The sequence below is a fragment of the Dermacentor andersoni genome, chromosome 1 (genome assembly GCF_023375885.2).
Source record: "Dermacentor andersoni chromosome 1, qqDerAnde1_hic_scaffold, whole genome shotgun sequence".
In the NCBI taxonomy this organism is placed as follows: domain Eukaryota; kingdom Metazoa; phylum Arthropoda; class Arachnida; order Ixodida; family Ixodidae; genus Dermacentor; species Dermacentor andersoni.
The window spans coordinates 13,560,406-13,572,095 of record NC_092814.1 but is presented as its reverse complement, the minus strand read 5'-3'; the positions used below and the strand labels follow the sequence as shown (position 1 = coordinate 13,572,095).

At 48.1% G+C, this 11,690-nt stretch overlaps 1 protein-coding gene across 2 annotated transcripts in view; it reads right to left on the bottom strand.

Annotated features, from left to right (window-relative positions):
• Window positions 1–238: 238 nt before the first annotated feature.
• The window catches only part of SMC3 (structural maintenance of chromosomes 3), a 606,933-nt gene continuing 595,481 nt past the window's right edge, over window positions 239–11,690 (bottom strand). For both annotated transcript variants that reach the window (XM_072286062.1, XM_072286063.1), the window contains one exon: window positions 239–681. In XM_072286062.1, the coding sequence (XP_072142163.1) occupies window positions 610–681 (72 nt within the window). In that variant the 3' untranslated portion in view covers window positions 239–609. The remainder of the gene's footprint in view (window positions 682–11,690) is intronic.

The window sequence follows — 11,690 nt, the reverse complement described above, 5'->3', positions numbered from 1 at the left end:
CAATTGTCTATTTTTTCATTCAAAGTTGCTTTCGTCTATGCATAAGCTATATGTTGCAAAGTCGGTGCTAGCATTAACTTGTGTCAGCAACTGCCAGCAGCTGTTTCGAGAGGGTTACAGCGGGTTCCAGAGGAGAGATACTTATTCAGGCTCACATACACTCCCAGTCCAATCAGAGTGATGACACATGAATGTCGGCATGAGTGAGTGTCAAATAATTTTACCAGGGTTACAATACTAATCAGAAATAAGACATTTTATTTTCACAAGCTATAAAACAGTGGTTTTGGCAAAACTGCAAATGGTTTTTATGTTTTATCACTGCACTATGAATGCACTACATGCAAGAGTGCTACGACACAGTTATAGGTGTGCTCCGACAGCTCTTCACAAAATAGACGAGAGCCATGCCAGGCATAAAAACCTTATGTCATGCAGTACTTAATTAAGGAAAGGTGTACTGCACATAAAGGAAGTGATGTTTTGTGAATCCTGACTGAAGGTGACATTGAAACACAGAACTGTACAAGAAGCTTTCCGACCTTATACTAGCCTGCCCTCATGAAATGAACAACCAAATAATTTAGTCCATGGCTGAAGATGAGTGGCTTAGCCATGCGTTGTGTCATCTTCAACGAAATCCCGAGCCTCTTCCTTGGTCACAGCTTCAATGTGGCTCACCTGAAAAACAAGACACAGTTAACAACCATCATCAGCCAGAAGCATCACAGATTATGATAAAATAAAATATACCAAGGAGTAGTGTTTATGTTATTCAAAAAGAGAATAGAAGGGAGAGGTTAGTAAAATACACAGCCAATAAAATGTCTTCGAAAAAAATTGCAAATCAAGTCGGACATTCTAAATACGGATAAAAAGGAGATGCATACAGAAGCAAATATTTTCGAATATGGGCTATCTCTATCAACTGATGGCAAGCTCAGTGGTATAAGGCCCGAACTTTGTCACAATTGGGATTATCTCTCAACAGCTCGTAAGTCAACCTCGACTGTTCTGACATACTCTCAGCCCACGCACGACACGTCAGTGTTGTGTTTCACTGCTTTAAAGAGTTTATATTGGTTTGGATGAGGGACACTGTTGTAGCTTCGACGGGGTGGCCGGACGGAGGATGTACGGCATGAGGCCTAAACGGCCGGGGCGCGCAGCGCCGCAAGAAAGAGCCGGACTGCTTCAGTCGGGGACCAGACAAAGAATTCTCTTTTATTTCTGTGAGGGGAAACAGGAGGCAACTTACAGCGTTTGGCGCTGAGTGGCGCCCTGGTATAAACGACCCAAAACCGAAACCAGAAGCCAACACAGGATACCACATCACCTCTCCCTTGAAAGGAAAATGCGCTACTCGTTCTCCTCGCAACAAAAGTAAGTCACGAGTTACAGAAGAACACATGTTAGCACTGTAACACACGTATTTCGTGATGAGATCTTTACACAATAGAAAATGACATCTTTGGCTTCATCATTTTAAGAAAAACGCACAACATGAAGACTGAAAATGAACACGATTGCACTCCAGTTCTGCAGATTTTCAGTACCCGTCTTGGGAAGACGAGATGCAGCTTGCACACACTGATCACAGATGAAAAAAAAAAGTTCACAGAGTACAAAAGTAGACTGCAAACCTCTGTGTGCCCCCTCGGACAGCACTGATGGGTGGCTCACTCGCCCTGAGCCTGACTCGAGGCAGCTCTGTGGCTGTCGTGAATTGAACATTGTGCGTAAAAGCACTTTACACTCCAAGTTGTGATAGTCCCCCAGTAAGAATGCTAACAACCTATGTTGAAAAACTTTTTTTGGCATGAAAGGCCAATTCGTATGGCGGTCAGCACCGTAGTAATGTGCGTACTGCACGATTACGCTACAAAAAACGTAATGTATCCCCTATACCAGTAGTAACTGGAAGAAAAGGTGGGAGACAATCATCAAGGGAAGGGTAGTCACTGGAGTGACTCTTTTCGGTAAATTTTCGAAGAAAATGCTGTGGTGCAGGGCATTTCACAAGTTTGGATGCATTCCATCGTTTGCCATTTTCAAGCGTGAAAGTATTGCAACCTACACTACGGTAAATCTTAAATGTTCCTGAGTATTTAGGATCGGATGTTCTCGAGTGACGTACTCGGACAAGGTCTTCTGGACGAAATTGAGGGCATTTTGTTGCACGACGACGGTCCACATACGTCTTAAAGGGCCCCTGAAACGGTTCGGACAAATTTTGTAGACGCGTAGGGTACAGCTCAAGTAGAACATTCGCACCACAATTTAAGCGAAGCGTTACGTATTAATGGAGCTACAAGCGATTAGAAGTTACCCTCCTCCCTAGCCATGCTTTTCCTCCTCAACTCGTTCGCCGAGCGAGCGGGGCTAAGCTCCGCCTTCACTGGTTCCGCGTCACGATGCGACGTCACATCGTCCACTTCCGGTTGTTTTGGAGCCCGCCCCCGCCCACGCGAGACCTTTCCGCTAGTCGCTTGGCCGTCGACCCCAAGCGAGAGCTATCGAAGCAGCGTGCGTTGCGAGCATTCTGTCGTAGTGCCGAACGTGTCTGGTATTCCGGTAATCACAGGCAAGCTGGTCATTTCGGCGAATGACTGGAGGCATAAACTCAAGCTAATGAAGGAACTTTAGTGTAGACGTACGTGAGCGGGCCTGATCGGTCGCACGGTCCAGACACTTGTTGGCGCAGCGCATAAACAGCCAAACAAAGCGCTAATATTGCTCTAATATTGCTCGTACGCTGCCTTGCAGAGGGACACGATGTCGCAGCTTGACATATTGCCAGTCGCTACGTTTGCAGTCCACAAGGCAACAAAGTCGAATCATAGTGCTCGCGGAAAGACTGAGACCGACTCTGACCGCAGAGCTCTCGTCAAAATGGAGTACGTTGTAACACAAGCAGACGACACTTGCTGTGTGCCGGAAGTGCTTAAGTGTACTGAAAAATTGTTCTTGTGCATTCTCTTTATCTTACTTTCTTTTTATAAAAACAAATTAACTAACATTCGAACTATTACGAAGATCATTTGTTTACCATAAAGTTGGAAAAATTATCGATCACGCGCCCTGGTCAGCCAATCGGATAGCTCGCCCCACTGACATCATATGGGTGATTTCGGTCATATGGGTAGGGGCGGCTTAAAATTCCGCTGAGCAGTGTGCTGCGATCAGCAGCGACGTGCATTTTTAAAACCTTATAATAAATTACACACTTTACGCGGAGCACTTAGATGTGTCAATTAATGATCAGAAGGACCTACTCTAACGACTCAGTACGTTTGTAGAAAATCGTCAAAAGCGTTTCAGGGTCCCTTTAACACTTTTGGCGTAAGAGCCGAATTCGCAAGGAATCACTTCCTTAATAGTCTGGAAGCTATACTCGGTATCCTGATTCCAGACAAACGGTTGTCCTTGCTTTAGCAGTTTCCTAAGCGGCTCTACCGATTCAGCGTACTGTGGGATCAGTTTAGCGTAGTATCGCGTGACACCGAGAAATGAATTCAGCGCCTTCTTGTCAATTGGCTGTGGTGCCTCAACAACTGACAACTTTGTTTTCCAGGGGCGAAATACCGTTTTCAGCGCAGACTTGCTCACGGAGAACCCGAGGTTGAGGACGCAGTTTCGTCGAGACTGGTTGCATTGAAGCTCGAAGATGAACGTCGTGGATGAAGTCCTTTACAAGTCCCGATTGTCCCGAGTACGGCTGGGCGAACTCCGAGGGAGCGTTATGCGGAAGAGACGGAAACTGAACGCTTAGGTCAGCTGGAACTCCTGACACTTGTTGGCATGCAGTGAAAACAAGCTGCGTATGAGCAGGGGACTGTCGATGCTTTCGGTTCCTCGAACGGCAAACTGAAGCGAAATGTCCTACTTTTCCGCACGCACGGCAGGAAACGTGCTTGGCTGGACAGCCTGGATCAGATGCGATGTGGTGAGGTGAACCACATCGGTAGCAATGGCCCGCGACGTCCCGGCTGGCTTCGCGGAGTTTGGGACGCGCGCGATGTTGGCCGGCCTCCCCAGGTCGCGACTTTCTGCCATGCCGCCGAGCGCCATCTTGAAGCCGCCGGGTCGAGGGAGAAGGGTGGCGGGAACCGCCATCTTGCGCGCCCGGGCGGGGAAGGTGATGGCTGTCGACGCCATCTTGGCGTTGCGTCGAGACGCGCTGAACAGATGACCTGTTAAAGACTTGAAGTTCTTTGAACTTGCTGTACGGTTCGTCCAATTTCCTGGGCCTTCTTGAGCGTGAGGGACGCTCCTTCGTAGAGTAACCTTTCTCGTATTCTTGTTGATGCGATGCCTTGGAGGATTTCGTCACGAAGGGACTCGTCATGCCAAGCGCCGAATGCACAAGCAGGCACTAGCCTTTGTAGCGTGGTGACAAAGTCCTGAAAGGTTTCTCCGGGAAGTTGCGTCCTGTCCCGGAAGATAATGCGGTGCACCAGGGGATTGGTGCTTTCTTCGTAGTGCTGGTCGAAAATGCGGAGAATGTCTTTGAACGTAGTACCCGTTTGGTCCGTTTGCGACGGGAGGTCGTAGTAGAGACGCTGCCCCTCGAAGCCTAAGTTACTCAGTAAAATGGCCTTCTTCCTCTCGTCTGTAGTGCCTCGCCTCCGGTTGCCTCGAGAAACGTGAAAAAGTACCGTTTCCACGTGAGCCACGGTATCGCAGGAGTACCGGGTAGCGGCAGGAAAGGCGGCATGGGGGTACGAACGCCATGCTGGGCACCAAAAACAAGGGCGGAGGAGTTGCGATTGACGGAGGAGACGTAGTTGCGGCGTCTTGCATGCCGGAAGCAGGAGAGCAGCAGAAGTAGAAAAGCAAGGGGACGTAAAAAGTAAAGTGAGTGGTTTACCTCGTCGCCAGCTTGTTATAGCTTCGACGGGGCGGCCGGACGGAGGATGTACGGCATGAGGCCTAAACGGCCGGGGCACGCAGCGCCGCAAGAAAGAGCCGGACTGCTTCAGTCAGGGACCAGACAAAGAATGCTCTTTTATTTCTGCGAGGGGAAACAGGAGGCAACTTACAGCGTTTGGCGCTGAGTGGCGCCCCGGCATAAACGACCCAAAACCGAAACCAGAAGCCAACACAGGATACCAGACACCTGCATCTCAGCATCAGCCAACACTGTTTTTTGAGCTCAAGGTCCTTCAAAACGACGGCAATACGCTTCCTTTCTCGTTCATTCCTCAATGCGTAGGTCCTTTCTGTTCTTGTCTTCTGCCACTCTTTCCCCCCACAGACCATTTGAAGCATCTTCTTGGTTAGTTGCACAGTTCACGTCCAATTTTTCGAACTCTCTAGGAGCCGCGAAAACATTCGAAAAATCGGCCAGTTGGAAAAAATGAATGCATGTCATTTACTGCCCTAAAGGGCTCAAATCACGACAGGCGGGTTCGAAAACGCTCTGAAGGCCTGTCAGTACACATATTAGGCATATTGGTGCTCGTACTGTGACAGGAGATACCGGGTGCACACTTGTTTAATTAAGGAATACATACTGGTCCCGTGGCAATAGCCCCTTCCCACGCTTGTTATGCTTCACTGCAATACTTTTGCGTATGCTTCACCAAGTAACATTTACGTAGAGAGGCGAAGCTGACTTTCAGAAACTGGCAACACACTGTGCTTTTCAAGCTTCTAAGCCAATCTGGAGGACCACGAAGGTGGAGTCGGTGCAGTTGCTGACACCAGCGAATTCTCTAAAATTGAAAACACGGCACCTAACGGCAAGAAGCTTAATAGCGAACGTCGAAGCAGCTAGGTCCAGCGTTGCCGCAGTGGTGGCCACGGCTGCTAGTGGATCTGCATGTGAGTGCCGGTTCGAGGCGGTGAGGTAATCACAATGGCACCGACGGTGGCTTTCATTAATGCCGTTTCGGACCTGTGGTAACGGCAAAAAGTCCGGGAAATCGGACGGCGAAGGGTTCTTGCGTCCGAAATTTCAGACGTTCTCATACGTTGACTCTATGGGGTACGTGGTGGTGCCGCGAAGCCGTCCAAATTATTGGGCATCCGGAAAGTCGGTCGTTGACTGTGCACTGGCAACTCCTGCAGCCGATGACAGGGCGTCAAAGACGATTCATTACGATTCCTGTCTGCTACTCGAGCCAGCACATTACCGCGACTTTCAACCCTTTCAATAAAATTACAGCTATTTTTCCCTGATAGAGGCACAAATTTCCTGAGTTTTTCCAGACTACTCAAAATCCCTGAGAATTCCCAGTTGGTAGACACCCTGACTAACACACTCGTCCCCCAATCAAATTATTGCTTTCAAATTTTACATGCTTCACGTCATGATTTATCAAATTGTACAAATGCGCTAACACAACGGTTGTGTGTCTCCTGTATTCGTGATGGATTGATGGATGTTATGAGCGTCCCCTTTGGAACGGGGCACTCAAACAGTGGTTATCAGCATGATAGCATTGCCTGTCGGCAATGCTATCATGCTGATAACGTGCGTGCCGTTCATTACTGGAAAGTACCGGCCTCGCAGCGTTAAAGAAAGGAAACAGGCAATGCTATCATGCTGATAATGCGTGTGCCGTTCGTTACTGGAAAGTACCGGGCTCGCAGCATTAAAGAAAGGAAACAGGCAATGCTATCATGCTGATAACACGCATGCCATTCGTTACTGGAAAGTACTGGGCTCGCAGCGTTAAAGAAAGGAAACGCATCAAGGCAGATGACGATTATTGTTGTGTGGCAGAAGGGGCACTCCAGAGGGTGTAAACTGTTCTTAGAGTGTAATGTCCTGCCTAGGTTAAACAATGAAAAAAGAAAAAAAAAAACACTATGAACTACCACGCCCAAATTTTCTGATCCCCTATTGCGAACTGTGCTTCTGTACGTCTCCGTCTTTTGTCGTTTTCCTACTTTTCTTCCACCAATCCTCCAATTCTTGACTCCTACTAAATGCTCGCCCCCTATTGGCCACGCCAAGAACCAGCCGATTTAGGTTCAGCCGCAGGTCCTCACATTACAACGCGCACTGCAATGCTGCCTTGAAGTTCTCAAATCGTCATGATGTCACCACACACACACATAAACAATGTTGAAAGAATTTTGCAGTATACCAATATAGGTGTGTCATTGCTGTGTTAAGACAGCAATTCACCATTTTATTGTTTCCTGAAAGTAGCAGACGATGTGTAACGGTGGGCTACGTGGATTAGGAAAAGATGACTATGGTGGTTTGTTTGAAGCATTTCACTCGGGATGACTTCTTTATTCCTGGCGAGCAGACCATTGCTTTCTTTTTATATACGGTATTTTATATACGTTACTGGCGTTTCAAATCGTGGAGTGTTAACTTTATTTAGGCAGGCACATCAATAAATTAGTGATGAATGCTTAAGTTTCATTCGGTCTGGTTAGTTCAGTTTTCTGCCACAGCGTTAGTGTTATTAATGCCGTAAGGGGGGACGCGGGTTTCGCATTGCGAAAAATTGCAAAAAAATAGATTTTTCGAAAATCACATTTTCAGTTTCTATGACCCTTTTTCTATCTGATACCCAAATATAATCACTTGAAACCACTTGGAAGTACTCTAAAGAATTTGTTTTATCAGCCAAGGTGGCGACAAATCTCGCGGAAATCAAGAATGAACAGCGTTTTTCAAGCCACAATATCTCCGGAACGGCGCTAGGGTGGCTAGAAGGGGAGGTGTGAATACCGGCGGCGCAAACGTGACCCCACAGCGCACCGATGCCGCGGGGCGGCGCTGTTGACCAAGGCGGGGTAAGCACGCAGCCGAAATGAGCGCCTCGCCAGCCTCGCGTCGGCTGCATCTCTACCACCGAAGTGAAAGTGAGCCCGTTTCGGGTATCGCGCGCTTTCTGCGAGCGTCAAAGAATGAATCTTTATCATGAAAACAATGTTATGTCAGCCCACATCATTACTCCTGTGAAATTTTACGGGCCCAGTTCGCACTGTATCGAGATTCAAACGCGTTTTGTATGTGCGCATTTCGTGAGCTGGCTTTGGGTGTTAGGGGCTAGTGGCCGGCCGGGGGGGCTTCGAAATAATTTCGACCACTTCGGTTTCTTTAACGTGCACTGACATCATACGGCACACAGGCGCCTTGCATATCGCCTCCCTGAAAATGCGACCGTCGTCCTCGAGATCAGCAGTCAATCACCCTATGCATACTGTAAGACCTGTAAACTGCAGACATTACCTGATAAAGTGTGGACGTATTTACAAACCACTTTTTGTCTGCTCTTGCAGACCTGTAGCATGTCATTTTGACGCTCATATAAGCAATTTACTATGATTGCAGACAGTGAAGCAACAGATCTGGTCATGAAATCGTTTATTTACAAGTGAGCAAAAAAATTTACAACACACAAGGTTTCAGTGTTTTCTGTTTCTTCTCACTGCTCTGCTGATTGACACCTTTAAGCAAAAAGTGAATCCTTGTGAGGCAATAAAAACGTATAAGTGAGGCTGTCAGGGTAGCAGAACGGTCTAAAGCAACCAATCTTTGACATTTAACCAATTGACTGCAAAATCTCAGCCACAGCTTTGGCATGCTAGCGTGTTACACTGAATTAAAAATTATGGGGTTCTACGTGCCAAAACCACTTTCTGATTATGAGGCACGCCGTAGTGGAGGGCTCCGGAAATTTTGACCACCTGGGGTTCTTTAACGTGCACCTAGATCTAAGTACACGGGTGTTTTCACATTTCGCCCACATCGAAATGCGGCCGCCGTGGCCGGGATTCGATCCCACGACCTCGTGCTCAGCAGCCCAACACCATAGCCACTGAGCAACCACGGCGGGTGTCACACTGAATAAACGAGTGAGTTTGTTTTCAAGGGCATTGTCCAGCTTATAGAATGATTCTGAGGGATATAAAAGGCCCTCAAGGTCCCACTCTTTGGATGCCTCTGGTGGAAGCTCTCTGGGTACAGTGGCTCTGGGTACAGCCACTGTACTCTGGGGATATTGCCTTTATGGTGCTTCGCAGTCTTCACAATGTGTGGGCAAAACACGCCTTCTCGATCGCCACATAACCTGCAATGTAATAAACTAGCCGTGCGTCGCTGCGGTGCTCAACATAACTTTGGTGGTCCACAGCATCTCGCCCTCGAATGACGGGAGGAACACTCCAAAACAGGCGACGAGACCAACTGACAGCGGAGGGCGCAGGCCAGCGCGGAAGTACCACGCTGTAATACGGTAATACCACGCCGCGAGCAGCAGCGCCACGTTCCCCCTGGTGGCATCGGTGCGCAAGGGGGCCACGCGCGCCCGAAGGAAAGCGCCGCCGGTATTCACACCTCCCCTTCTAGCCACCCTAATGGCTCGACCGAGCGCCGCCATCTTGGTCTCGTTGGAAAGCGCATTTCTCCGTCTTTAAATTTGCTGCTTCAGCGGCCTCCTCCATACAGAAACAAGAGCACAAAAAGCAAATGATTGAAGGTCGTGCCGGAGTCTGCGATTGGCCGTGCCCGCCACGTGACTCCAGCGCGGTTCGCCATTGGTCTGGCGCTCGCGTCGTCTGCTCGGCTCTTTGCACCTCGAGATTCTGGACGTCTCCACTCGCCGTAATCTCGCCATGTCAAAACGGGCGCTACGCGGACATCGCAGAAGCGTGGCCGATCCCTACGCTTGTGGACGTTTCAGAGTTGCGGCTAAGCATTCCGAGCATCGGCGACACGGACTTCGCGACCAAGATTCACGCGCGTAATCCTCGGGCATGCGGCTAAGCCTTTCTGCACTCGGTGTTTTGGAATTCGAAGCACATAGCACACGCAATCCTCGGACACGCGGCTAAACATATCGCGCATAGGGAGTCTCCGACTCGGCGATCATGCACATCGCGCGCGGACTTCTCGGACCCTCACCTAAGCAGTTTGTGCATCGGCGCCTCCGACTGCGCGAATAAGCGCATCGAGTGTAGACTTCTGTAGCCCGCGGCTAGGAATTTCGTGCGTCAGCACGTCGGACTGGGCGTCGAGTGTAGACTCCTTGAGCCCGCGACTAGGAATTTCGCGCGTCGGCAGCTTGGACTGCGCGAATAAGCGCATCGAGGATCGACTCCTCGACCCCGCGACTAGGAATTTAGCGCGTTGGCACCTCGGGCTGTGCGAATAAGCGCATCGAGGGTCGACTCCTCAAGTCCGCGACTAAGCATTTCGCGAATCGGCACCTCGGACCCGCAACCAAGGATATTGCACGTTCACTCTATTATCATATTGTCACGATAGCTCGTAACACTATCTATCATACCACCCCTTCATAAAGTGAACCTCATCATGAGCTCTGTTCACTGGACCCATTGGGCTGGCAGCGACACCTGGCTGCAGAAGTGTCGAGGCATCATACAAAAGTAAAATTCTGAAAAGCACCTAGCAGCTGCATATCTATAACTGGCTCTCTGATCCTAAGTTCTACCGCCATTGTCAAGTAAAGATGACTTGGGAGGCTGCTGATAATCAGAGCCTTTATTCAGTAACATGGTCAATTCTACCTCCCCCAAAAAAGCCTCACTGATTGTACTGTAGATTGCTATCAATCGGGCAGCCTGCGGGTACAGGCTGCCTGAATGTACACTGGAACTATATTCATGCCCACATAGAATTCTGCACGTCACTTGGTTTGAAACCTAGGCATCATGCTCTTTGTAGAGCAGCAGCAGCAGCAAAGAATGCCCTACAAGAAAAAAAAAAGGGGGGGGGGAGGCACACCGGACCAGAGGTCACATGCACAAGAAGCCCCACATCACAAAACACCACAAAGACCACAAATTTGGTGCCTTTCAGAGAACTGAAGAGAAGGTGAAACCTCGAGAGCCGTTTTTCTGCCTTTTTGCTCAGTTTCTGGAGTTGATTTCTTTGTTACCGTTTAACATACTTTGACTGTTTTTTTCTGTCACGTTCCTTGGGCTGCAGTGCAGGTCGTGACATTCTTGCTTTCTTATCTTGGCCCTTTGTACGTTTACGATATGGCTATTCGTCTATCCTGAAAGTGTCCTTGATGTGAAGGTAACATAAAATATGACACTCCAAAAAATTTTTGTTTCAAAAAAAAAAAAGAGAGCAAGAATGTCACGGCCTTCAGCACGCATTTAGCTATGCAGTCGATACTTAACAAGCCTTCTATAACGTTTTTTAATTTCCCCAGGCTCTCCAGAAAGTAAGAGGAAAAAAAATTCTGCTCAATAAAACAGAATAAAATGTTCTCAAGATATCACTCTGAAACTTTTATTGAAGCATCAGGGAGACATTCTAAACATTTGTGCTAATTTTCATCAAAATCCATGAAAAAATAAGGAAGTTGATTTTCAAAGCCACGTCCCCTCTTAAGCAGCAGGAATATTCTCGCTAATTTACTTTTGTATGCAGGCGCCAGTATGCCCTGAGGCGACATATTGTTTTATTTTTATTATATTATTATTATTTATTATTATTGCTTTAGTTTAGCTGTGTAAGCAGAAGATCCTGTTTTCTCATTCAGTGTGGTGAATGGTCAGTTTTTTCGCTGGAAATTTAGAAGCAACTGCAAACAGCGGTCGTTCCAGATTTGGAACATTCGGCCTGGTAACAGCGATGCTAGCTTGCTTTCTGACATTGTGCACACAGCCAAACTCCATTGCAACTGGTCCGAATCGTCTCTAAGTTATGCATTTACACTAATACAAGTGACATTGCTCAAAAGAAA